The 26580-nt window shown below is 33.6% G+C and overlaps 2 protein-coding genes across 2 annotated transcripts in view; one reads left to right on the top strand and one right to left on the bottom strand.

Annotated features, from left to right (window-relative positions):
• LOC134841118 (uncharacterized) overlaps positions 1–26580 on the top strand; it is a 48527-nt gene that overhangs the window by 20297 nt on the left and 1650 nt on the right. The window lies entirely within an intron of this gene.
• On the bottom strand, positions 339–21722 carry LOC134841117 (uncharacterized). The gene is made up of 5 exons (XM_063856903.1): positions 21349–21722; positions 3030–3220; positions 2797–2867; positions 2519–2730; positions 339–426 (listed from the first exon to the last, which is right to left on the bottom strand). The coding sequence occupies exons 1-4, from the start codon at positions 21545–21547 to the stop codon at positions 2520–2522; spliced, it is 672 nt and encodes a 223-aa protein (XP_063712973.1). The 5' UTR covers positions 21548–21722; the 3' UTR covers positions 339–426; position 2519.

Below are 26580 nucleotides of genomic sequence, written 5' to 3'. Positions count from 1 at the left end.
TATATATTCAATTTTCTATCTTTCTTTTAACTCAGATAACAAAAAGATTCTTTTTGTATCTTAAAATCGTTCTGTACCTTTGTTACTTGAACTTTATTTGCGTGTTTGTTTCTGAACTATTTGGATTAAGATGCAACCATGGGAGCCACTGGAAGCGATGTCCTGAATACCAAAAGTTTTGATACTGAAAAGTTTTAATCTGATCGTAAACCAAAAAACAGAAAAATTGGAAAAAAATCTGGCAATTTTAGTTCGAAAAATTGCAAAAATGAAAGTTTTGTTTTAGTTCTTTTTACAATTTTATTTTGTTTTTGTTTAAAACATTCTTTTAACAAAATTGTGCTTAGTTCAAAAAGAGTTTTTTTTCAAGGTCCCTGTCTTTGAGCTTATGGGTTGTCGTGTGTTACTTCGTGAGTTGTTGACTGCCTAAAAAACAGATATGAACTTGTTGAAATTTTTAGTAAGATTTTGCTGAGTTTAGTTATTCGACCAAATGGAAAAAATTCACTGAACTTTCTTCTGGAGTTTTGTTAATTGTAAAAATTTTTTTTCTGGGAAAGGCCTTATTCGCACTAAATTTTGCCCAATACAGCAAAACTGCAGCAGGATGGACCACTTTTAAAATAATTTTTATACCCCCCCCCCCAAATTTGAGAAACAAAACAGATAAAATTTATCGCATGTTAATTTTCCCAAATTGGCCAAATTGACAATCTTTAAACCCCCATAACTTCACAAAAAAATGATCACAGGTCACAGGTAAATTTTTTTTACCACCCCTTGGCATTTTTTTGGCAGGTGGTTTTTTCTTTCACAAGTTTGGTTATTTCAAAGTGTGAAATTACAGCTAGCCTACGATTTAGTTTACTTTTGCGCAATGCTGAAAACTGCATTAAGCTGCTAGTAATTGTTTTCAGCGTGTTAGCTCGAGGTCTAAGCATTGTTCGCAACTTCCTGCTTTATTCATTGATCTGTTTTCAGAAACTGTAAAATTCAACCAGTGGCGCGCGCAGAAATTTTTCTAGAGCGAAGGGGGCAGTTTTTCGAAAAATTTTGAATTTCGCCGACATTTTTTAAAGGTTGACCAATTTAATTTTCCGAGCTCTCCGAAAAAACTATACAGACCCTATTTTGTCAAAAATTTTGTCGGGCTGAAAAACAGGTTAAAAAAGGAGTTTTTAAGCAATTTTTGGAAAATTTTGACCAAAAAATAGCTTTTTTCGGCGCGCGCTCTCCCTCAAAATTATTGATATTGGCGCCAAATGCAACTTTAGAATTTTTTTTAAGCTAGTTAGCAAAAAATTGATGTCGTAGAAGTATACCAAAGGGGGACGGACCCTTTGGAAAAAATTGGCGACCAGAATTGAGGGAAGGAGAGCGGTCGCCAATCCCCCCTCCCCCTCCTCCTTGGCACGCTACTGAATTCAGCTGAAATTTTTGAAGTTTGACAAATTGGTTTGAAAATTTTGCACTTCTTTTTTGCTATGATCTGCTCTAATAATTAGATGAAGAGATACTTAGGCGTTCTTTTTTCATCTCGTTGATTCGAAACCTTGACACGTTGTTGTTCAAAAGTTCGATAAATTAAATCATTCCAAAAAGAATTGAGGCAGGTTATTCAATGTTGTCAGTATTTATCATTTAAATTTGAGTTATATCCTTTTGGTTATAACTCATAGAGTAATTTCAGATAAGGTACACCGTCTGCTCGTCACGCTATCTTATTTTCGGCCGGATAGATTCGTGCAACTTCTTAGTCTAATACCAATCTTAATCTTACTCTTATATCTCTTAGTCTCAATAGATCTAGAGTATAATGGTTTTGTTACGAGTCGGTCTCTTGGAGAAAGCAACTACTTGTAAGTTAAATTCAAATTGCTCTGGTGTTCAAACTACAAGTAGTTTCAACACTTACAAATAAGTGGGTTGTTAGTTTGATGGAGTATGATTGGTTAGTATGGCTAGTATTTAATATTTTATAGAAATAAAATATCATAATAATAACCAATGATAAATACTAGTTTAGATCTGGTTCCAAATTATCAGTTTGTGCTTCACATAGCGCGTGGGGATTGAAAAGTTAGAAAAAAAAAGAAAAATAAGAAAAAAGTTCTTTTAAAATATTTTGGTATTTATTTAATCGAAAACGTTTTATCGGGACCTTAAAGAGCAGCCGGAACATTTGGGGCTTCGGTCTGATACGAGCAGTTTTTTTTTAATCTTAGTTTAACTGCATTTTAATATTGAGTAAACGGAATTGTCAGTTTAACAGAGAAAATTTTTTTTGCCTTTTGAAATTTGCAAGTTCACATCTTGAGCTCAAACTTAAAAAAAACTATTTTAGCTGCTACTTTTTTGTTACAAGTATGGGGGTTCAATCTGGCCAATTAGCGAAGCTACGATTTAACGCTTAATATTTGGTCGTATTGAAGCGTATTTGGCAAATTAAACCATTACAAATTTGAATGGAGACAAAAAGAGTACTATTACAATTTTTTTTTTAACGAAACAGTTTCACCTCAACTTTTTTTGATTATAAATCCGATGGCCGAGTGGTTCCTGTAGCAGCGGTCAAACGTCTCGGAGTATTCCAATGTAGCTTTTCCATCACCAGTGACTTCATTGATCGTTTCTTTGAAGTGCATTTCATCGAAGCTTTCCTTCACCATCATGGTTAAAACTAGTCCTCCTTGTTTCGCCATACGCAAAATTTCATACAGACTTTTATTCCTGTAAACAGGTACTTTAAAAAATATATTTTTTCGGAAATTAAAAAAAATTTTTTTGATTACTTGCCTGACTGATCTTTTTCCGAGAACTCCGACAGAAACCACCAGATCGTAGTAGTCACCTGAGACTGTGGTTTCCTGAAATTATATCAATGAAATTTGTTAGCAGCGTTTTAATTTTCTTAAAGGACGTTGAGATGATCTCAATTTTTGTTCCTCGAGTGACGCAATTCCTTCCATTTTTTCGAGTGGAAACCGACTGAGATATCATACTAATAGGATATCTACAATCGCGCTTGCCTTGTTTCCAATCAAGAAATCTGAGTAGTATTTGGAGTATATGTTTTTCTCTATAGCTTTCTCGAACATCTTCTGTGAGGGTTCCAGAGCGTCTATCGTTCCACTGAATCCAGCTTTCCTCATCGCCTCCCCGCTGAGTCCAGTGCCCGCACCCACATCCATTATCAGACAGTCCCTTGGTATTTTGAGACCTTGAACAGTGAAAACATTTTATTATCTTCACTCTTAATTCATAGACAGAATGAAACATAGCTGAGAAACAGTTGCTCTATTTCTTGACCTTCAAAAGCAAACTTTGTTTCTAAAAACTTTGAACGGCCGATTTCAAATTTTTAGTTACGTTGTTCGAGTTAACAAAAAGACATTATCATTGAATTCAATTATTATTAATTTTTGTATCCAAAAAGTCTCTTTACATCATGGATATTCCAGAGTAGATGAATGATATCATCAATTAAGTTACGGATAAGAATGTGGGTGAGGGGTTGCTGCTGATGGCAATCAACTTGGTATCTGGTAAGAGTGAACATGCAGAAAAGTTGAGCGACTTGCAAATTATTTGCTCTAGTTTGAATGAACAGTTGAGGGTACACGAACATTATACCAGTAAGTATTCCATCTTAATCAAAAATCCTCCATTTGATCTGAGAAAATATTTGGGTGATTTAAACGAAAAGAGAAACAAATTTCTTGGTGATTTGCAAGTGTTTTTCCGAGATTTGGGATGCACTAAAGTTACGGATATCTCCTTGAGTGCGTACCAGATTATGCCGGGTACTGGAAATCTACCTCATGGATTGAGCCCTACGGTTTTTGTGAAATTTATCTGGTTGGAGGACAAATTAGCAAATTACAACTTACGAAAAAAATTGAATAACAAAAGCAACAAATTGAATAACAAAAGCAACAAAATGAATAACAAAAGCAACAAAGCGTCTCTCTCCTATTGAATCAAACATTAACCAGGAGGCAATAAAAAAAGGTTTCAGTAACTGTTTCTGGAATTGCAGCGTGTCGGTTTTGTGCAAAAATGACCGTGAGCAAGTTCGTTTTGAAAAATGGAACATGTGGACGATTTAAAAACTATGGAAAGCTATCAAAGAACAACCCATGGCTAATAGGGCGACAATTACTGAGCGCGGTGCATCCAAAATAGAAAATGAGTAGAGAATCATGAAACTGTATGCTAGTTTTTCTCCCGCAGCAAAAAAAAACAAAACATGAACGTGGAAAAGTAAAGCCTGTGAGCTATTAACTTTACATCGGTTGAATGAGCAAAAGGTTCGGCTCTAAAGGTTAAAATTTTTGCTGACAAAAAATGGTCGTCTTCTCATTATTTGTTCGGTTTTTCCATATTTTCTCACTCATAGACAAAAGTTTATTTCAACAGTTCGGTTAGAGGCGAACGAGTTCTTCTTTATCTTTTTTTTTTCATTATGGTTTTGATAAAGCAAATGCTTAAAAGCACAGTACAAACGGCACGGTACAGAAAACACGGTACAAAAAACACGGGTCCGAATCTCAGTTTTAAAACAATTCAATTGTCTATAAAAAGTAATAATCATCAAAAAAAAGCAAAGAGAGTGAAAAGTGCTTAAAATTGAGACTTGTTGCCATTCTCAGCAACCAATTTTTTTTCTAATTGCCATTGAAGCATAGTTCTTAAAAGTCGTTTACCTGAGTTCTTTGTTTCCTTTTTTTTCAATTAGCATTTTTGACTGTAGTTGCGATTTTCAGCAACTAAGCTTGTCCGAAAGTAAATATCTTCTCCTGGTTGCAATATTTAGCAACCGGAATGAGAAGTGTCTAAAATAGATTGACAAATTTTCAGCTATCATAGTTGAACAGAATTAAAATTAATTGAATGAATTTTCAAAGTAAGAACAAAACCGATTGAAGAAAGAAAAAAATATTACTTAGATAAGATTGCGATTCTCAGCTGTATGTTGATCAAATCATTTCAAATCATAGTAAAACTGGTTAAAAATTCAAAAAGTGTTTCTGAAAATATGAACAAACATTATCAAAAATCATAATGTAAAAACGTACTGGCCATCGAAATAATAGAATAAGGTCGGAAAAAGGAGTAATACACAAAGCTGAATGTCCGTTCTTTTGAAAATTTTTTGTTCTTTAGCGCAAATCATCAATTCTTAGAGCTTTTTCTTGAAACTAAAACTGATTTGCCGCAAGTTACAGCTCTTACTGAAACATGGCTGAAAGCTTATATGGGTTTTGGCATTCTCAAATTGGCAGGTTACCAATCTATAGAAACAATGAATAGGAACAGACGCGATGGCGGTGTTGCTTTCTACGTAAGCGAAGGTATTTCATATAATAAAGTAAAAAAACTGTTATCCAACGAAATGCAAATTGTGACTATTTTATGCGAAAACGGCGGGGAGAAAAATATTATAACTGTATTCTATAAAGTACCTCAAATGAACAATTGTAAGTTTCTTGATCATTTGCAACTTTCTGTTCGAGTTGAAAAAGCAACCAGGATATATGCACATTGTATGTTGAGACATGAATGTTGACGTGTCTAAGTCGACAAGCAGTCTCTAAATCTTTAAAACAGCCTGCTACTGCTTGGATTAAAATAATTGAAAAGTGAAAGTACTCGAATAACTAAAAGCAGCCAGTCAACAATAGATGTGTTTTTTACCAACTTTTATTCGATAGTCAAGGTCCTGAAAACAATACTTTGGTTAAAAAACAACGTAAAAAAATAACCTTGAAATTTGAGATGATTGAAACGTTTTGGAGAACCATGAGATCTTGCTGAAGTTCAATTTTGCACTGTGGCAGAGTACTGAAAAAATGTAGTTGCAAAAAGATGCTGAAGGTGTAAGTGATTGCTTTTCGCAGATCCTACTAATTATCCAGTCTACTTGTGAAAAATTCATTCATGAGCTTCCAATCAATAAAAATAGGAGAAGTAAGATAACAATTAAAATTAAAATTGAGAGTAATAAGAAGACTAAAAATTTATATATACAAAAAATACTTTATCAATAATAAGTTCATGAAACAACGGAAACAATTGAAAACCTTGCGTCGAAAATCAAAATGTTTTTTCTTTGAGAGAAGACTAGAAAGCAAGAGCCATAAAAGATCGAAAATTTTTGTGAAGTCATAGGTAAGATTAGAAAAAAAGGAAAAACAAGTGAGTTCAAAACATAGCATTCCAACTGCAGAAGAATTTAACGATTTTTTCTTGAAATTGGTCAGAAGCTAATCGAAACTATTACAGCACCACAAAAAATTTTAAATGTTGTAGAGGGAAAAAACACAATGTTTTTTGAAATCATTTCACCCCAAGAATTTTATGAAGTAATTAAAAACCTGAAGAAAAAAAAACAACCTTGATAGTTACAACCAAAGTAACAACCTAATAAGAAAATAAGTCCAGTTATATCTGAGCTACTTAGTTGCCTTCTCATTCAATGTGTAGGGTTGTCATACTATACTTCAGTTTTTAAGACTGCAAACTTAAGCAATTCATAAAAGTGGCACATTGTCAGGTAGTGGTAACTACAGATCTATATCTATTCTACCAATTATGGGTAGATTCGAAAAATTGAGTAATAATCGCTTGAGAAGTTTTCTGAAAAAGTATGATGTATTCACATTGGAGAACTTAGAAGATAATATAGGCTTAGTGTGTACGCTGATAGATCATCGACACAAAAGCATTCAACACAGTTGATTACAAATTCTTACTGGAAAAATGCAAATTTTATGGTTTATGAGGTAGAATTATTGGTTTTTTGAGGTCATGCCTTGAAAATCGTAAACAGTATGTTTCTTATAAGAATTCACTATCAGACACCAAAACAATCTATATGGTCTACCACAAGGTTCAGTCCTGGGTCCTTTGTTGTTTTTGCTGTATATAAAGGATTTGTCAAATTTCTGCAGGCTTAAAAAAATTGTTGTGTTTGCTGATGATTGCGCATTGTATACAACAACTGAAACAGGAAATCAGCTGCAGGTGAATTCTCACGCAAGCAAATTTGAATTTTTTTTTTGAGAATAAGCTTAGAATAAACAAGAAAAAACAGTCACCTTAGAATTAACAGGAGAAATTTCTCCAACAAAAAATCCCAAAAGTTTTTTGGTCTAATAATTGATGAAAAATTAAATTTCAAAGCACACATTTATTTCACAACCAACTTAAATTTCTAGCGATCAGTCGGTTCATCTTAATGTCTTATTCTTAATTTCGCTTTTAATCGCCAACATGTTTGACCTCGAAACTTTCCGAAATTTGAACGATTAAATGAAATACGAGCCGTATAAAGACTTGATCGAAAATGTTACTTATTTTAAACGAATTATCGAAAACTTAACAGTATCAACGAAAGATGAAGAAAAAGGAAACAAATTTATTGATCTAGAAAGTTTTAAAAACACGGGCAATTCGAAAATTGCAGAAAACAAATTTGAAAATGAATGGAGCAAGAGTGAAACTCGGAGCAGAAATCAGAACAAACGAAGCGAAAATAACCAAGAAAGCAAGAATAACCAAGAAATCAAAATACAAGCAACCAATATTCAAGAAGAAAAATTCGACCAACAACGAAAACATTTATTTTTACCACGAGAAGGAGAATATTCTGTCTTATTACTGGGAGACTCAATTGTTAACAGAATCAATGGGGAACAAATATCGGAAAATGTGTTGGCGAGAGGATTTGGTGGGCACAAAATTTCTGCATTGCTGGAACGCGTGAGAAACAGTATATCGCGACATTTTAAACATGTAATTACGCTAACTGGAATAAATGACTGCCTCTCAAATGATTTCGACGCGAAGGAAGCCGTGAGTAGCTTAGAAAAACTAATTTATCTCCTAAATCAAAAATTCTCCCCTGAAACAATTTCACTATGTACTGTAACTCCCTTAGGCGCTTTTAGAAAAGATTTTAATACAAATGTACAGAAGCTAAACAAGCAAATTCTTAATTTAGTACGGAATAAAAAGGACTTGGGCGAAGTAAAATTGGATATTTTAGACATAAACAAAAATTTTAGTCAAAATACCGATGCGCTTAGCTCGGATGCTTTGCATCCTTCTGATGGGGGTGTTGAAATTTTGGTGCAAAGTTTTAGAGATTCTTTTAGAGGTTCTGATATTAATGCAAACACATGTGAGATTACAACCCGCCCCAGAATGAAGCAAACCCAACAATCATCAAATTTAGATCCAAAAACGACAGAAATGATACAATTTTTCCAAAACGGTGCAAAATTCTTTAGAAAATACTAGTTTCGCATTTTTTCTTGGTGCAAACTTTGGCGATTATTTGCGTTTATTATGCTGAATATTAAATTCTGGTTGTTTTGTGCAATTTTTCTAATTTCCAAGGCTCAGATGGAAAATATAGTAAAAACCATTGTTTACTGGGGCTATCTAAGCTGCCATCAAAAGATATTATCGTCAAAAAGTGGGATAAATGAGCGGAGAGCTACCACACTGACTCATCTTTTCCTTTTTGCGTTGTTACTGACCCAAAGTGGGGATGTTAAAAAAACCCTGGTCCTATTGAAACCATTGAAACAGTCTACGGCATCTGCTCAAAAAATTGTGCAAATCTTAAATTTGTTCATTTGATTTTTCAAAGTATTTCCCGCAGCAAAAAAAAAACAAAACATGAACGTGGAAAAGTAAAGCCTGTGAGCTATTAACTTTACATCGGTTGAATGAGCAAAAGGTTCGGCTCTAAAGGTTAAAATTTTTGCTTACAAAAAATGGTCGTCTTCTCATTATTTGTTCGGTTTTTCCATATTTTCTCACTCATAGACAAAAGTTTATTTCAACAGTTCGGTTAGAGGCGAACGAGTTCTTCTTTATCTTTTTTTTTTCATTATGGTTTTGATAAAGCAAATGCTTAAAAGCACGGTACAAACGGCACGGTACAGAAAACACGGTACAAAAAACACGGGTCCGAATCTCAGTTTTAAAACAATTCAATTGTCTATAAAAAGTAATAATCATCAAAAAAAAGCAAAGAGAGTGAAAAGTGCTTAAAATTGAGACTTGTTGCCATTCTCAGCAACCAATTTTTTTTCTAATTGCCATTGAAGCATAGTTCTTAAAAGTCGTTTACCTGAGTTCTTTGTTTCCTTTTTTTTCAATTAGCATTTTTGACTGTAGTTGCGATTTTCAGCAACTAAGCTTGTCCGAAAGTAAATATCTTCTCCTGGTTGCAATATTTAGCAACCGGAATGAGAAGTGTCTAAAATAGATTGACAAATTTTCAGCTATCATAGTTGAACAGAATTAAAATTAATTGAATGAATTTTCAAAGTAAGAACAAAACCGATTGAAGAAAGAAAAAAATATTACTTAGATAAGATTGCGATTCTCAGCTGTATGTTGATCAAATCATTTCAAATCATAGTAAAACTGGTTAAAAATTCAAAAAGTGTTTCTGAAAATATGAACAAACATTATCAAAAATCATAATGAAAAAACGTACTGGCCATCGAAATAATAGAATAAGGTCGGAAAAAGGAGTAATACACAAAGCTGAATGTCCGTTCTTTTGAAAATTTTTTGTTCTTTAGCGCAAATCATCAATTCTTAGAGCTTTTTCTTGAAACTAAAACTGATTTGCCGCAAGTTACAGCTCTTACTGAAACATGGCTGAAAGCTTATATGGGTTTTGGCATTCTCAAATTGGCAGGTTACCAATCTATAGAAACAATGAATAGGAACAGACGCGATGGCGGTGTTGCTTTCTACGTAAGCGAAGGTATTTCATATAATAAAGTAAAAAAAACTGTTATCCAACGAAATGCAAATTGTGACTATTTTATGCGAAAACGGCGGGGAGAAAAATATTATAACTGTATTCTATAAAGTACCTCAAATGAACAATTGTAAGTTTCTTGATCATTTGCAACTTTCTGTTCGAGTTGAAAAAGCAACCAGGATATATGCACATTGTATGTTGAGACATGAATGTTGATGTGTCTAAGTCGACAAGCAGTCTCTAAATCTTTAAAACAGCCTGCTACTGCTTGGATTAAAATAATTGAAAAGTGAAAGTACTCGAATAACTAAAAGCAGCCAGTCAACAATAGATGTGTTTTTACCAACTTTTATTCGATAGTCAAGGTCCTGAAAACAATACTTTGGTTAAAAAACAACGTAAAAAAATAACCTTGAAATTTGAGATGATTGAAACGTTTTGGAGAACCATGAGATCTTGCTGAAGTTCAATTTTGCACTGTGGCAGAGTACTGAAAAAATGTAGTTGCAAAAAGATGCTGAAGGTGTAAGTGATTGCTTTTCGCAGATCCTACTAATTATCCAGTCTACTTGTGAAAAATTCATTCATGAGCTTCCAATCAATAAAAATAGGAGAAGTAAGATAACAATTAAAATTAAAATTGAGAGTAATAAGAAGACTAAAAATTTATTTATACAAAAAATACTTTATCAATAATAAGTTCATGAAACAACGGAAACAATTGAAAACCTTGCGTCGAAAATCAAAATGTTTTTTCTTTGAGAGAAGACTAGAAAGCAAGAGCCATAAAAGATCGAAAATTTTTGTGAAGTCATAGGTAAGATTAGAAAAAAAGGAAAAACAAGTGAGTTCAAAACATAGCATTCCAACTGCAGAAGAATTTAACGATTTTTTCTTGAAATTGGTCAGAAGCTAATCGAAACTATTACAGCACCACAAAAAATTTTAAATGTTGTAGAGGGAAAAAACACAATGTTTTTTGAAATCATTTCACCCCAAGAATTTTATGAAGTAATTAAAAACCTGAAGAAAAAAAAACAACCTTGATAGTTACAACCAAAGTAACAACCTAATAAGAAAATAAGTCCAGTTATATCTGAGCTACTTAGTTGCCTTCTCATTCAATGTGTAGGGTTGTCATACTATACTTCAGTTTTTAAGACTGCAAACTTAAGCAATTCATAAAAGTGGCACATTGTCAGGTAGTGGTAACTACAGATCTATATCTATTCTACCAATTATGGGTAGATTCGAAAAATTGAGTAATAATCGCTTGAGAAGTTTTCTGAAAAAGTATGATGTATTCACATTGGAGAACTTAGAAGATAATATAGGCTTAGTGTGTACGCTGATAGATCATCGACACAAAAGCATTCAACACAGTTGATTACAAATTCTTACTGGAAAAATGCAAATTTTATGGTTTATGAGGTAGAATTATTGGTTTTTTGAGGTCATGCCTTGAAAATCGTAAACAGTATGTTTCTTATAAGAATTCACTATCAGACACCAAAACAATCTATATGGTCTACCACAAGGTTCAGTCCTGGGTCCTTTGTTGTTTTTGCTGTATATAAAGGATTTGTCAAATTTCTGCAGGCTTAAAAAAATTGTTGTGTTTGCTGATGATTGCGCATTGTATACAACAACTGAAACAGGAAATCAGCTGCAGGTGAATTCTCACGCAAGCAAATTTGAATTTTTTTTTTGAGAATAAGCTTAGAATAAACAAGAAAAAACAGTCACCTTAGAATTAACAGGAGAAATTTCTCCAACAAAAAATCCCAAAAGTTTTTTGGTCTAATAATTGATGAAAAATTAAATTTCAAAGCACACATTTATTTCACAACCAACTTAAATTTCTAGCGATCAGTCGGTTCATCTTAATGTCTTATTCTTAATTTCGCTTTTAATCGCCAACATGTTTGACCTCGAAACTTTCCGAAATTTGAACGATTAAATGAAATACGAGCCGTATAAAGACTTGATCGAAAATGTTACTTATTTTAAACGAATTATCGAAAACTTAACAGTATCAACGAAAGATGAAGAAAAAGGAAACAAATTTATTGATCTAGAAAGTTTTAAAAACACGGGCAATTCGAAAATTGCAGAAAACAAATTTGAAAATGAATGGAGCAAGAGTGAAACTCGGAGCAGAAATCAGAACAAACGAAGCGAAAATAACCAAGAAAGCAAGAATAACCAAGAAATCAAAATACAAGCAACCAATATTCAAGAAGAAAAATTCGACCAACAACGAAAACATTTATTTTTACCACGAGAAGGAGAATATTCTGTCTTATTACTGGGAGACTCAATTGTTAACAGAATCAATGGGGAACAAATATCGGAAAATGTGTTGGCGAGAGGATTTGGTGGGCACAAAATTTCTGCATTGCTGGAACGCGTGAGAAACAGTATATCGCGACATTTTAAACATGTAATTACGCTAACTGGAATAAATGACTGCCTCTCAAATGATTTCGACGCGAAGGAAGCCGTGAGTAGCTTAGAAAAACTAATTTATCTCCTAAATCAAAAATTCTCCCCTGAAACAATTTCACTATGTACTGTAACTCCCTTAGGCGCTTTTAGAAAAGATTTTAATACAAATGTACAGAAGCTAAACAAGCAAATTCTTAATTTAGTACGGAATAAAAAGGACTTGGGCGAAGTAAAATTGGATATTTTAGACATAAACAAAAATTTTAGTCAAAATACCGATGCGCTTAGCTCGGATGCTTTGCATCCTTCTGATGGGGGTGTTGAAATTTTGGTGCAAAGTTTTAGAGATTCTTTTAGAGGTTCTGATTTTAATGCAAACACATGTGAGATTACAACCCGCCCCAGAATGAAGCAAACCCAACAATCATCAAATTTAGATCCAAAAACGACAGAAATGATACAATTTTTCCAAAACGGTGCAAAATTCTTTAGAAAATACTAGTTTCGCATTTTTTCTTGGTGCAAACTTTGGCGATTATTTAATTTATTTAGTTTATTATGCTGAATATTAAATTCTGGTTGTTTTGTGCAATTTTTCTAATTTCCAAGGCTCAGATGGAAAATATAGTAAAAACCATTGTTTACTGGGGCTATCTAAGCTGCCATCAAAAGATATTATCGTCAAAAAGTGGGATAAATGAGCGGAGAGCTACCACACTGACTCATCTTTTCCTTTTTGCGTTGTTACTGACCCAAAGTGGGGATGTTAAAAAAACCCTGGTCCTATTGAAACCATTGAAACAGTCTACGGCATCTGCTCAAAAAATTGTGCAAATCTTAAATTTGTTCATTTGATTTTTCAAAGTATTATTAGAAAACGGATGCAATTGAAAGAATTTCTTGATGATATGGGCGAAAATACGATTATAGGAATTTCCGAAACGTGGCTTAAAAAAGAAGATAGTGACAATTTATGGAATCTCCACCCTAGAACGCATGCGATGTTCAGATATGATAGGCAATCAGCGGTAATAAAGAAAGGCGGTGGCGTTTTGTTATATATACCTGTCAAATTGGCTCCAAAATTGAGGCCTGATTTAAATTTATTTGATTTTAAAAAATATGAGTCAGTGTGGGTTGAGTGCAAATCTACATTTAACATTTCCAGTAAAGAAAAAATGTTAGTTAATTTGTGTTATAATCCAAGCAGATCAAACTTTATTGATTTTTTGGAACAATTAACGCTTAACATAGATAATGCATTTTCAGTTTCTAATAAAATTACGCTTCTGGTTGATTATAACATAAATTATCTGGATAGCAAAGAAAAAGAAAATTTAGATTCTATAATTATTCCATATGGATTGAAGGTTTTTTGTCCAAACGATGAGACCAGAATTAGTTCCTCAACTAAAACTCATATCGACTACATTACCAGTGACTATGAAACAAACCGCATTGAATTTTGCTTTGATACACCTTATAAAACCGACCATTTTGCTTCATTTATTTTGACGGACATAAAATGCGGCAAAAGTTTACCGAGGATAATTTCGACTTTCAATAAGAAAAATTATCAGAAAAATGTATTTTGCAATACACTCTCCGCTCTTCCTTGGTATCTCTTATATCAATGTACAGACGCACAAAACATGTTCTCGACGATGATTTATTTAATTTCTAGTGCTCTTCAGCAACATGCTCCTATCGAAAAAAAATTTGTTCGTAATTTTAAACCAAAAAAAATGTATTGAAAACGGAATGGTTCGATTCAGAATGTCAGCAATTGTTGAATAGGAAACAGAATTCACTCAAATCATATCGCAGTCAAAGCACAAGCGATAATTGGTCAAAGTACCAGTTTTTACGTAATCAAATGAGCCAATTGATTAGAAGTAAACAACTCGATCACTCAAAAAATTGTTTTTCACTTCTCAGCACTATCCAACAAAAATGGAAATATATTAACCATGTTAGAGGTACATGTTCTGGCAACAATTGAATTACAGTTCTATGAAGTTCCTTCAGTGAAATGATAACCCAAGACAAAAAAATTGCCAATCATTTAAATTATATTTTTTCGAACTTAGGCGAATTTTTCCGCGCTAAAAAGCCTCCGAATTACAACAAATCTGCCTCTGAATCTGCACCTTTCCATTTTCAACACATTACAGTGAAGCAATGCTTTGATATAGTTTGGAAAATCAATGTTAAAAAACCTCTCGGACCTTGTACCGTACCTGCTTGGGCAATCATTGACGGTCAATCAGTTATAGTTCCACATTTAACTTTTGTCATAAATACTTGCTTAGATGAGAACATTTTCCCGATCGAACTGAAAAAAGCACACGTAACCGCTTTGTTTAAAAAAGATGACCCAATGGATGCAAGAAATTATCCGCCAATATCAATAACTTGTGCTTTTTCTACATGCCCAAATAACAGAATATCTTGACAAATTTCAAATAATGACACCATTTCAATTCGGATTTCGCAAAAACATTTCATCACAAGATGCTCTTGTTTATGTGACAGAAAGTATTCGAAATCTTATAGATTCAAAAAAAATCGTACATGCAGCTTTATTAGATCTGTCCAAGGCTTTTGATTCTATTTCGCATGAAGTTTTAGCTGAAAAAATGCGTTCTCTCGGTTTTTCAAATGGAGCAAATGCTTTAATTGCTAGCTTCCTAAACAAACGTATTCAAAGAGTAAACGTCAAAGGAATTTTTTCAGACTGGATTGAAATCAAACGAGGTGTCCCACAAGGAACGGTACTTAGTCCGTTGTTGTTCAATTTATATGTTAATGACATACAAGAGCGATTATATGAAGGTTGTACTTTAGTTCAATATGCTGACGACTGTATGGTTTTTTCCTCTTCTATAATTTCTGAGGATGCTTTGAAACGATTGCAAAAATCACTTAATAATCTAACGGAATTTTTTGCAGAGAACCAATTGAATCTGAATGCATCTAAATCGGAATTTATAACAATTTGTCAAAAAAAAAGATAGCAAAAATGTAGATACTGATACAATAGTAATTAATGGGCATTATGTAGCCAAAAAACCAGAATGCAAATATTTAGGCCTTATTCTTGATTCAAGTTTATCTTTTCATGCTCAAATCAAAACAATTCTCCAAAAAATGGCATAAGGAATTAAAACTATAGATACAATTGGACAACAACTGCCGACATTATCATTAGTTGCCTTGCTTCATTGTCTTGTTTTATCACGTTTAGATTATTCAGCAATATTTTTACAACAAATTAATGCTATTTTGATGCTATCTCTAGAGAAACTAGTTGAACTGGGCGTTAAAAAGAACATATTTCAGATCGAAATTTAAATCTTCTTCCCTTCTTCGCATTAGCAAATCGTTCATTGGAATCGAGAAAAGAATTGAGTTAAAGTGTATAACATACTTATACCAATATCTTACAAACAAAAAAAAGGCTTTTCAAAATACATTGACACTACCGACTGCCAATTATAGGCTCAATAAAAGAACGAAACAAATTATTTTTGACAAACATTGTTCAACCGCTTCTCTACAAAAATCATTTTTTCATTTGACTTCTAAAGAATGGAATTCACTGCCCATAATTTTGCGCAATTTAGAAAAATCGAGACCAGGATTCAAGAAAAAATTGAAAGAATTTTACGTGAGTGAATTGAGAAACAATCCAATATGTACAAATACAAATACGTGGCGTGGTTTCCGTTTTTGCTAGTTCTATATGTTTTAATTTAATTTATTTTTCCAGACATTTTTTGAAAGAGAATCTGTATATACTCTGTATATACGCTGTATGTTTGGACTATCTATAAAATCGTTTGTAAAGTTTTGATACCAGCTAGTTCTTAATTCTTAAAACTGATGTTTTTTTAGTATCAGTAACTTCATATATTTTAATCAACCAATTTCTGAACTGTAACCGAACTTGTTTTGTTTTGTTTTGTTTATTGCTTGTTTTCTGATGTTGTGTTTTTGTTTGATGTAACCAATGAATTTTAACCAACTTTATTATTTACACTTTGCTATACTGATGCCTCGGCTTTTTACTGTATAGTAATTCAGGTGTTCTTTCTTCTTCTTCTTCTTCTTCTTCTTCTTCTACATCGATGAAACTTTGAAAAAGGCAGCCAAATCATGCTCGATCACAAGATAACAAATACTATCAAAAACTGGCAATACAAAAAAAACTGCAGCCGAAATAAGCTGACTATAACAGCAAAACCAAAATTGAAAATAGGATATGTGTTTTGTTTAATAAATTCTTACAAATAGAAAAAAAATAATTTTTCTTGAAGCGCTTACAACTGTCAATGAGTCTTTGGACTCATTTTCTCATAAAATAAGAGACATATATTTGTGACAACGAACATTTCCTAAGTATGCTATGGTTTTTTCAACCCCTCGTTATAGTATTTTAGCTAGTTTATATTTCTTGTAAGTACAATACCAGATATTTTTTCTCTTTGATTTTTTTGTGATATTTGAAGCAATGTTGCGGTCCTTTTGTTTAAATGATCTTATTTTAAAAAAATGACGAATAAATTTTGCTCATGGAGATGCCATCCGACAGGCTGATGCCTTTTTGGTATTCTCCTAAGCCGAACTAGTTTGTAAGCGTACTTTTTTATAGAATGTATGCTGATAAATTTCGGCTTGAAAAATAAAATCTTATGATTATACCTTCAAGTAGGGTTTTCTCGAGAGGGTCGAAATTTCATGAATTTTTGAAAACTTTATCCACTTTTTATAGGTCGACCAAATAGATTTTCGAAGCTCTCACAGAGCAGTAAAAAGTCCTTGTTTTGGCCTATTTTCTGCGCCGCAGGCAAAAATTTTTGAAAAAAATCAGGCCTAAATTGGTGTTGTTAGGCGTTTTTTGGAAATTTCGCGCTCCCCCTTCAAAATTAGTATATATTGGCGCCGAAGGCACCTTTAGAAATTTTTGAGGGTCTGTCATCGAAAATGGATATCTCAAAAAAGTACAAAGGGGGACCTTTTGTCGTCTGCGGGTCGAATCCCTGAGGGGGCGCCCCCCCCCCCCCCCCACGCTCCTGCTTTCAATTCTATTACTTGGCGATTATCTTTTGGTCCAAATGTGACATAAAGCACCCAGAAGTTTGTGGCCCTATATATTGCTGAATATGTGCATGGTTACATTCTCGGCTCGGTTTTTCTGCCTCACTCCCATGCAACGAGTGCGAATCATGGTGGCACTCGAACACCCGCCCGGGTTGACCAAAAAAGCTAATCATACAATATTCATATTTGAAAAAATGCTAGTCACTCATTTTTCATGCAATTCCATTAGTACAGAAAATTGCATGAAAGGTCTAAGATTAATGATTTTCAACTATGGAAATTGTATGACCAGCATTTTCTCATAAACTAAAAGATTTTCACTTCCCCCTTTTCAACTCTAAACAACTTAACACCACAGAATGTCATTCTCTATTTTGTTGCCTTAGCAATTCAACATCGCTACATTTTAAAAACGTTTCTATAATTTCTCCAAAATGAAGACAAAACTTCAAGGGGGACGTTAGTAATTATCAAAGATTTGCCATTTAAAGCTAGAAAATTTCGCGCTACTTGTAAGTTTTGAACAGTAATGACCTCACCAATAGTTTCAATGAATCGTTCCAAGGTGAAATGAAATGGCCTTGCCAAAAATTTCAATGAATCGTTCCAAAATGAAATGAAATGGCCCTGCCAGTAATTTCAATGAAACGTTCCAAAATGAACCAAAAACAAGCAATAATTAAAAGAACTTCAAAGGCCCGCAAATAAATAGAAAAATTTTGAATATGGTCTAATTTTCTGATATTTTCAGCCGGTATAGTAATAAGAAAAAGGTTTAACCAACCACAAAAGCCTTAAAACTTAAACTTATAACCTGATCGCTTTGTCAGCTTTTTTTGAAAAGTAGGCACATAAATACAACGCCAAAGAGTTTGCCAGCCCCCAGTCCCAACCTAGCAACCCAAAAACAAAAGCGATTGTCCTGGGATAAAATTGCTAGTGCACGAGTCAAGTTCTTGCGTTTAGTTACGTTTCCGGGAGGTTGCAAGGAAGCGTCTTTTCAAAAAAAGCGGACAAAGCTCAAGTAAGATTGAAAGTTGAATATGAACAAAAAGAAAGAATAAACGAAAATGAGACAAAATTTACACTGGCTGATCATAAACTAGATAACGCTCTAAAAAATACAAATCAGTTTTGTCTTCGTAAACGGACATTTTGTTTTGTACTCATTGAATTAATACACGGCATTTTTTCTTCCTTAAGAACTCTCGATGCGTCAAAAAAAATTAAGTTTTGTCCGTAGGTGTTTTTTTGCAGGCTGCCTACACTTTTCGACATATTTGGGTGGGCTCCGCTGAAACAGGGCTCCCTTCAACAGCATTTGTTGTTCTAGCAATACCACTCACGGCCGCAACTCGCTGGTTACAAAGGGAGGGTGGGAATAAAACTTCACGGTTTGGCACCATGCTTTTTATGTAAGCAGAGCCAAAGTACAGACACAACTCGCCAATTTTCTCAAATTTTTTTCATGTCATAGGAAACGCCAACCTTTTTTTTCAAATGCAAGGAAAATCATCATATTTAAGGCCATCGCTGATACTTGATTCATTTCGTAGGCCACTTTTAGGCCCAATTCTTTTTTTTTGTCAGGTAATTCTGGGAGAGATGGAAAAAACAACCCGATAAATGAGTTCGGGGATTTTTTTCGGAATGACTGAAGAGCAGCTCGCTCAAAATCTAACAAAAATTTTTCAGGCCGGTAGTTGGGTGCTAAATCAAATAAAACGCCTACAAAAAGCTATTGTTATTTTTCTGTTTTTTTTGGGACGGAAGGCGTACATGCAAGCTGGTGCAATGCCAGATACACTAACATGAATATAGTATAGCTGATAGAACGTTTTCGGAGTAATTTTAGAAGTTCCATCGGCTAAGCAGAAAAATGATTTCCCAGAACGCTCAGATTTTTGGGGTAACCACACAATTTTATTCGCTCGAGATCGTTTGATCCACTGTCATACCAGAGAAAATTTTCAAAAATCTCGGGAATCTCAAATTTTTGGGCAATGGGGATGGGTGGCATATTTACATCTAGCCGCTTACGTCTGCGGGCAGCCGTTTGGATCAGTTTGTCTTTTATTGGGAGGGCAAACTGAATAGCCAAAACATTTGTCACTGGCAAAATCGCACTGACAGCTGCAACAATCGGTGTATGAGTTTCGCTGAGATCTTTTGAAAGCTTGATGACATTTCGGGCACCCGATTTTCGCGCTGTAATGTCATTGTTATGCTCTCCACGCGTCTCGATCAATTCGTTATTTTCAGTTATGGCAGACGCTCGCCATTTTTGCGTTTAAAATTTTTTGAGCAAATCCAGTTCCCGGTAAACTTATTAGTTCGCTTGGAAAAAAAATTGTGGCTAGACGCTATAAAAAATTGGCGAGCTTTTAGATGAAACTGTGAATTCGAAAGAAAACTCAACCATAATTTGTTTTTTTTGTGTGTTTGCGTTTGCTTATCACTTGACCACAGTATAAAGTGATTGTAAGAAATTTATACTTGTCGGAAACTTTGCGTCAAATTGTTATGAATTAGCACATGCAGGTTTTTTAGTAATCATAAGTAGTTTAGGAAGCGTCAATTTAGGAAGTTTTTCAATATGCTGCGTGCGGTAATTGCAGAATGAACTTTGTTGTGATTAGATTACAGATAAAAAGTTCAAAGAGCATTAATTTTAGAAGTGAAAGGACTAGGTGTTGAAATGTGCGGTGCTAAACTGGAAAATAGGAGTTAAACTGTTATGGATATAATTGTTTTGTAGTCAAATGACTAATTGTGTAAATGTACTGTGTTAAGTTGGCTGTAAATAAATCGTAGGACACCAAATTTTCAAAGGTGATTATTTTTGTTCCGACTCCCATAACGAAAGTAACGGAGCATTTGTACTCGGGGTGGGTTTCTTTTTCTTCAGACAAGTTTCGACATTTCAATTAGCCGTTTTTGACAGAAAAATTTACATAATTCAAAAGGTATTGTTGTCTTGAGTTTAAATTCGAAAAAATATTGTACCTCTAATCATTTTTTGCAAAGTTATGGGGGCTATAAAAATGCCATTTTGGTCAATAGGGGACAAATAACGCGCGATGTCTTTCGCGCTATTAACGCTTATGCGGAGACTTAACCCGTCTTAAGATTAATTCCAATTTGGTTAAAGAAAGCTTATTTGCCTATAATAAGAAAGCTTATTTGCTTATTTATCAGTGGGAGCGAAATCTATCACTTTGTACTTTACCTGGCGTGTGGGTATGGTTTTCACAAACAATTCAGTTTAAAAAAAAAATGAAATTTGTTACATTTAATTTGTTTGATGTTATTACTGCTCAAAAGACCCTTGAGGCAGTAAAAACATTCAGGGCTTCACCCTGATACAAGACGTTTTCTTCAAATTTTTAATTTTTTAATTATCAGACCTTGATCAAGGCAAACATGAACATGCCATACAAAAAAATAGAAATTTTTATTGTTTTTTAAAAAAAATTATAAGGAGAAAAGGAAAAATTCTAATTTGTGTTTCCAGGACTACGTTATACACACAAAAAAATAAATTGTGCATGCAATTTTTTCTGAAAATGTTTGTTTGAGTACAAAATTCGATTTGCGGTTTAAAAAAAATCAAAAAAAATGTTGGGAAAATTTCAGTATTACTTGGAAAAATTTTTTGTTGTCGTCATCAAAAAAATGCTAGTCATACAATTTCCATGTATTTAAATTGTAATATTAGCATTTTTTCCACAAAAAGGTTTTCTTTTTTATAAAGTACTATAAACTGAATTTTATGCCAAAACAAGAAAAAAGTTCTTTGAAACCATTTTAGCAAATGTATGAATAATTAGTTTAAGGAATTGTATGATTAGCATTTTCGGTCTATGGAGGTCAACCCGGGCGACCTTTTGATTGAGAGGCGGAGACGCAATCCCTTCATCACCACTCGCCTGTTTTCATGTATGTCAAGTTTCAGTTCACCTTGGAATTGTTTTCAACCTTGACAACAGGTCTTGACAGCATACCTGATTCCTTTTCGTAGTTTTCCAGAGTAACCATACTGAGCTCAGGTGCTTTCCATTCCAGCTCGATCATTGCATCTTCGTAAAAGGACGAAGTCTCCTCGTAAAAAGATCTCTCATTTACAGGATCACTCACAGACCATAAACCGTTAAGCCATGCTTCAGATACAGCTTCATCTTTTTCAAAACTTGAATCATCCATTTCTAGTTTCAGATTGGTTGCAATGGTTTTTGCAAGAAGTACCTTAATAATTATGAAACACAATTTAGAAAAGAGACTAATTAACGAATGTTTTACATTCCTGTATAAGGAAAATAATCATGAGAATACTGCGGCTTGAATTGCTAAGATATACATCTCGTAGTTGATGTTTGCACTTGTGAATAAAAAGAGAGATATGAACTCTTAATCGTAATCACACATTTAGCCGTGTTCATCAATCAAACAGAGGCTGGTGAAATTATGGAGGCCCATCTAATTGAAGAACCGGACAAGTTTCAGTACAATTACTGATAATGGAATCAAGGCTGATAGTTGTTGCGTGCGTGTCGGTCAGTAGAGTATTGATTATTGTAACGCCTCTTTTTTGTATTGCTTTAGTTTATACTCCTTGTTGTATTCTGAGAGTGGGGAGGAACGTTGTCTTCGGGTGTGCTTCACTTTTCTAGAAAACTTTTCATTTTTTTCCACGCAAAATCAAGTAGCGCTAATCATTGAAATGATTCAAGTGATATGTCAAATTTAATTCCTTTCAGTCGTGATGCAAACTAAACATTACAAAAATCTGAAAACTTTTCTCAATATCGAATAAAAGTGGTTTTTCAATTTGCCTTATAGTCTGTTTTCGAGAGAATAGAGTGAGCGAACAGGCTACTAGTAGAAAGATTTCTTTTGAGCGGTGAAATTTCGTATTACTCCAGAAAATTAGCTTACGAAATTTTCTATCGCCTTCTTAGAAATCAGGTTTTCTATAAAAAACTTAAAACTGTTGAATTTTTTTGTATATGGGTATGTTTATCCTTGCGGTACCAGACTTTTTTCTCGTAATAAAGTACGTCACAGGACTCACCTGCACTCATCTTCTGGTGTGATTCAAAATGAATTCACGTTCCTTAGTTTCTCCTGCACACTTAGCCTAGATAGAGGTAACGAAATTAAATGGGATGGCAAATGTCCTGAGTTTGAAATTTAAACAAAAAAAACAGATCCTGCTACCAGGATCTGTTTTTTTTAAACAAAAAATTTTGTTCCAAATGAATTTGTGGAGTTAATATTTATGTTTATAAATTGACCGTTTAATTGCCACATGTAAAAACTGTTTTTTTTTTTCGTTGTACAAAATTTTCATTGAAAACGCATTCAATTTTCAAAGATTTTAAACATCCGGCTCAAACGAATTTTGCTTTTTACGTTGATTTTAACTTTGCCAACTCGATTTGTTGAAATTTCGTTTTTTTATCTTTTTTTGGCTTTTTTGACTTAATGGTTTTCGACTTGTTTGATATCTACTTGGTGACCTTTTATGTTTTATGACCAAAAAATTTTTTGTGCAAATATATGTTCTGAGGGGAAGGGGGATTTAGTTTTTTTTCCATTTGTGTAGATTCTTTGAATTATTTTTATGATTCGTTTCTGCTCTGGTATTTCCGCTTGGTTACCAGTTGTTACATTTTTTCCGATGCTGATTTTGCATTCTATTTGGTCTGTACACGATTTTTTCACTAAGATTTTGCCTAGCATCTTAAGTTGATTTTCAGCTGATTGTCTGTCGGCTTATTTACCCAATAACTTGTTTCCTACAAACTGCCGATAGTATTTATGACATTGTTAAGACTTCGGCCTCAAACTTTTGAGTGCTCAAAATCAACCCCTCTCGGACCACTTCATACATTTTTAATAATTTTTAACAAAAAATGTTTTCGTGTTTTAGTTTTTTAGTTCCTTTTTCAAGGGCAACAATGTTCAAAGTTCTTCTTGATAGTTTTTGAGCGTCTTGCTGTTTTAATACTATACTAGTTGTATTGCAAGTGGTGCAAAGATTAGCGTCGCTTCTGTGTTGAATCTGTTTTTTTTTCTCTTTTTTTGAAAAAAAATAATGTGGAATGCGCCCTATTTACTATGGCTAGCAAAGATGCATCCTCTCATCACGCCACGCACAGAAGACGACAAAATTTATAAAAATGGGCAAAACAAAGAAGTACTGTTTTTTTTTAGTTTTGCTATCATTGTGATCGAAACTTCCCGTGCTACTTTCACAGCAACCGGACATCCTTCTATTTGATTGAAGTTTGTTGATCTGCGTAAATGATTGAATCTATTACTGCCTGTCATATGAAGAATCGTTTAATTGAGTTAAAACGGTTGCGCCTTGAGCTGTGTTCATAAAATGGATAGCTGGAGCATCCAAAAGTTTTGGGTCAACCAATTTAAAAAGTTACAAACATCGATACACACTATTTCAATAAACATTTAAAGTAACACAATATTTTTGACGGAGATAGAGGGAACAATTTAGGTTTCAAAAACCGCTCAATAACAGTTAGTGTGACGTAAAAAACAACCTTGAAAACTTAACAGACACGTAGAACCAGTATAAAATGTTCAACTTCAAAACAGGTGTTTGAGGAACTAGAGGTCTTTAGGAAGTTAGAGGAGTTCTTCTATAAAGAAAAAAACAACCTGATAAGTGCATATTACGAAAAATCATTGCAATTAACATCGGGGTAGCTTGCTCCATGTTACCTCGATTTTTTCAGGCTGCAGGCCATTCAAGCTCTGGGGCATCAAAAACACTGTCTTCCGTACCAGCAAAGTAACGAAAAAAACCTTTCAATGGCATTTTAAATACTGCAATAATGTTTTCTAATTATTCGTCTCATAAATATTTTTGTAACTATTTTTTTTCTGAAGAATTTTTGTTTTTTGTTTATTCAAGGTTACTTTGTCAAAGTATGTGAGAAAAAAAATGCATCTTTTTGTTTAAAATTGTTTGTCGGCTTGAAACGCTTTCCATCATCTTAGACAAAAACTTTCTAACTTTTAGATATTTCTGTGCTTCTGTTGAAATACGCATTGAGAAATTCGATTTCGTTTGACTGCTTGTATATCAGAGAAAAACTCCGACTAAACCTCGAGGCCGTTCGACAAAGGTTGGTTGAAACTTCTTACAGAAAAAAAATGTTTTCTTTGCATGTTTTTTGCTCTTTTTATTCTCCCACCAGCTTTGTGAATTACAAAAAGACGTGTTTAGCGTCTCTAATTGTTCCGACTTTGAAGAAAAAAAAAAGAATATTTTGCTTGGATTAGTTTTTCTTAACTTCGACTTTTTAACTAACCCTTTTTGACGAAAGTTGTTGCCCGGCGTGTAAATTTAAAAGCATATTTAACCTGGTTTACTTTTAGTAATGTTATGCGGGTTTGATTTTTAGTAATTTGGCCAGTTTGGGATAATGCATTATTATTGCCTTCAAATGTGAAATATTGTGTTTTTATTAGGAGAATATGAGACGCTAAATGCATCCCTTTGTAGCTTGCTTACTTAAGAATGTGGGGTGCATTTTTTTTTCATTTTTTGTCAATGTCCCATTTTTCAATTCGGCTTGAAGTGCTGTGGGAACATTCAGGGCTTCACCCTGGTATACGAGCAGTCTTTATTTAATTTTTAAACTTAACTCAACCTTCGCTTACGCGTGTTATAAGGACGCAAATTATCGAGCGTTAGTTGTCTCAAGTTTTTGTCAAATCAGTCAAACTGATGTTTTTGTTCCAACTTTCGAAGAAACTGAGGAATATATATGCTTAGTGTGATTTTTTATAGTTCAGACCAATTTTATCATATTGACAGCGTGTGAGTAACGATCCGCATATCGTTATACTGCAAAGCAAGCATGCTTGCATTAGACAAAAATTCGGATGGCATCGCTGTGCAAATAAAACTTTGGTAGTTCCAATACGCAAATTCTTCAAACGTGACAAGTTGTCTGCACTCATGATTGTCCCACGAGTGGCCTACTGTGGCCTACATAATAGTTGGTCAATATAAATCTACTCAATTGTTAGCTTTTTTGTATTTGATAATTGGCTGTTCAAATTTTGTAACTTTTCAAATGTTGTTTGAACAAAAAAATATTCGAGACCAGTTAAAAATAATTGGCTTCGCCCTGCCATTGGATCAGTCTTGTATACATTCGAGCTCCAAACAACAAAATATTTCAGATTGTTTAAAAAACTTTCGTCAAAAACACTTAGTTAAAAACTCAAAAAATGACTCATTAAAAAAATCACCCGAATTGTAAATTTTCCGCACTTTCCTTCAAACTGAATCTTCAAGTCAGTAAGCACATAACTGCTACTAACTTGTTTTTCTGACTTTGAAATACGGAAAATTGACGCTTGGGGCGTTTTTGTTAGTCAATTAACGACTTTTAAGCGAAGTGTTGTTGATGAACACTTTTTAAACAATCTGAAAGATATTGTTGTTCGGAGCTCAAATGCGTACAAGACTGTTCGTGTAGCAGGGAAAAACTCTGAATGTTCCCACCATACATCGAGTAGAAGAAAACAGAGTAAAAAATTGTAAAATTTTAATGAGAAAGGTAAAAAACGCTGCTTCCCCGAGTCGAGATTTTTCACCTAATTTGAAGCGAGATTTGAGCGGTTTGAGCGGTTTTTTTAGACAATTTCGCTCAAAATTTTGCTTCAAATTGAGCGGTTTGAGCGGTTTTTGAACGGTTTTATCTAAGAAGAAGAACTGTGTGGCTCCGACCTTCGAGATCTCAGTTTTACTCGTCGTGAGCTAACAATTTGTGACAATTAAAACTGAGCAAAAACCTGGTTTTAAAACCTCGTTTTTGATGAGCAAGGTGTTTTAAATTGAGCAAAAACACTCTTAATTACTTTAATTTGATTAAAAACAAGTTTTAACATTATTCTGAACATCTTGCCTTTTATGAAAAAATGGTTATCATACAATTTTCATATATGCAAATTGTATGATAAATTTTTTTTTAGCTTCAAATTAAATTTTCGTTTTTGATGAGCAATGTCATTTAAATTGAGCAAAAGCACTTTTAAATAAATTAAATTTGTTTATAAACAAGTTTGAACAATTTCTGAAAATCTTGCCTTTCATGAAAAAATGGTTATCATACAATTTTCATATATGGAAATTGTATGATAACCATTTTTTTTTTCAGAAAAAAAATAAACGTAGTTATATTTCATCACCAGACTGT

The sequence above is a fragment of the Symsagittifera roscoffensis genome, chromosome 3 (assembly GCF_963678635.1).
Source record: "Symsagittifera roscoffensis chromosome 3, txSymRosc1.1, whole genome shotgun sequence".
In the NCBI taxonomy this organism is placed as follows: Eukaryota; Metazoa; Xenacoelomorpha; order Acoela; family Convolutidae; genus Symsagittifera; species Symsagittifera roscoffensis.
This window is presented reverse-complemented; position numbering and strand designations above follow the sequence as displayed.

What these genes read in the sequence shown, in the direction of transcription:
- LOC134841117 (XM_063856903.1), bottom strand. Translation starts at nt 21,547, where the DNA reads ATGGATGATTCAAGTTTTGAAAAAGATGAAGCTGTATCTGAAGCATGG. An exon ending in AAACTACGAAAAGGAATCAG is followed by an intron (nt 3,221 to 21,348) that starts GTATGCTGTCAA and finishes TCACTGTTCAAG; the next exon opens with GTCTCAAAATACCAAGGGAC. An exon ending in ATTTCTTGATTGGAAACAAG is followed by an intron (nt 2,868 to 3,029) that starts GCAAGCGCGATT and finishes ATATAATTTCAG; the next exon opens with GAAACCACAGTCTCAGGTGA.